The 1317-nt window shown below is 56.1% G+C and overlaps 1 protein-coding gene across 1 annotated transcript in view; it reads left to right on the top strand.

Moving 5' to 3' along the window:
- Positions 1 to 1317, top strand: part of LOC102768252 (extracellular matrix protein 2) — a 5453-nt gene that overhangs the window by 2227 nt on the left and 1909 nt on the right. The window contains exon 6 of the mRNA XM_006766959.1: positions 7 to 60. Within this exon, the coding sequence (XP_006767022.1) occupies positions 7 to 60 (54 nt within the window). The remainder of the gene's footprint in view (positions 1 to 6; positions 61 to 1317) is intronic.

Genomic DNA, 1317 nt, shown 5'->3' with positions numbered 1-1317 from the left:
GCTCAGCCACAACCGGCTCCAGGAGGACCGGCTGGCGCCCCGAGCTTGGATCGATCTCCCGTGAGTGCCACCACCGCCCCGGCACTGCCCAAGCTTCACCCCCATGGGCATCTGGAGGCCAGAGAGGAAAGATGTGCTCAAATAAACCCAGAGAGTCAGGTGGGAAGGCAGAGAAGTCTGGAGTGGCCCTGTTGCTTGGGCCTGGTCTCAGGTGAGTCACCTGAGTCACCCGTCTCTCCACCCAGGGCTCAGGGTAGCCTAGGCCCTCAGCCACCACCTGCTCCTCCACAATTTTCCTGTGCCTCCCGCCTGGCAGAATCCCCAAGGTCACAGAAACCCCTTCCCTCTCCCATGCCTGGGCTTGCCCTACAGGCACCCAGGAAGCTCACCCAAGAGGTGCCTTGGGCTTGGATGAAGGGGCAGTGCGGGTGGTAAGTGCTGGCCTGGCGTTGGGTTTAGCGAAGAGGCAACAGAGGGAAGAAGAGTCATGGAAGAGATGATGGAGCACAGGAAAGAGAAATGTATGAGTGTTCTGGGGCAGCTGTAACAAACTACCACAAACTGGGCAACTTACAGCAACAGAGGTTGACTCTCTTATGGTTCTGGAGGCCAGGGACCCAAAATCAAGGGGTCAGCAGGGCCATGCTCCCTCTGAAGCTCCAGGGGAGGATCCTTCCTGCCTCTTGCAGTTTCTGGTGGGTCCAGGTGTTCTTGGCTCGTAGCCACATCACTCCAGTCTCTGCTTCTGTCTTCATGTAGCTTCTTCTGTGTCTCTCTTCTGTGTCTTACCTGTCATTTTACTTAGGGTCCACCAGGGTAATCCAGGATGATGGCATCTCAAGATCCTTGACTTCATTACATGTACAAAGGCCCTTTTGCCAAATAATGTCACGTTTATAGGTTCTGGGTAGACATGTGTTTTGGGGGCCACTATTCACCCCAGTATAGGAAGGCTCCAGGATGAGTCCCCTGATCTGCTTTGGACATCAGGGTGGGGGTGCTGGCAGGAGGGGTCCAGGAGGGGATCCGGTCCTTAAAGGCACTGCCTCGGGAGTCAGGACATGGTCCCGGGATCAGCAGGAGGGCTGGTGAGGTCCAATCCTTGGGTGCTAGCACCAGCACTGAGGGAGCAGGGTGGGGGTGGAGAGACAGACAGGGGTCGACAGATTGTCCGACCTACTATTGCAGGATCAGAGCCTCCCGCCCTGCATCCTCGAGTTCCAGGAAAAAGTTACCAGAATGTTTGGGTTTAATTATTCTTTTTTCCTCTCCTGTTCTTGCCAAGGGGGCAAAGGAAAGCAGACAGCCCTGGGGAGG

The sequence above is a fragment of the Myotis davidii genome, unplaced genomic scaffold (assembly GCF_000327345.1).
Source record: "Myotis davidii unplaced genomic scaffold, ASM32734v1 scaffold462, whole genome shotgun sequence".
NCBI lineage: Eukaryota > Metazoa > Chordata > Mammalia > Chiroptera > Vespertilionidae > Myotis > Myotis davidii.
The sequence above is the reverse complement of the archived record's forward strand: the minus strand, read 5'-3'. Positions and strand labels throughout refer to the sequence as shown.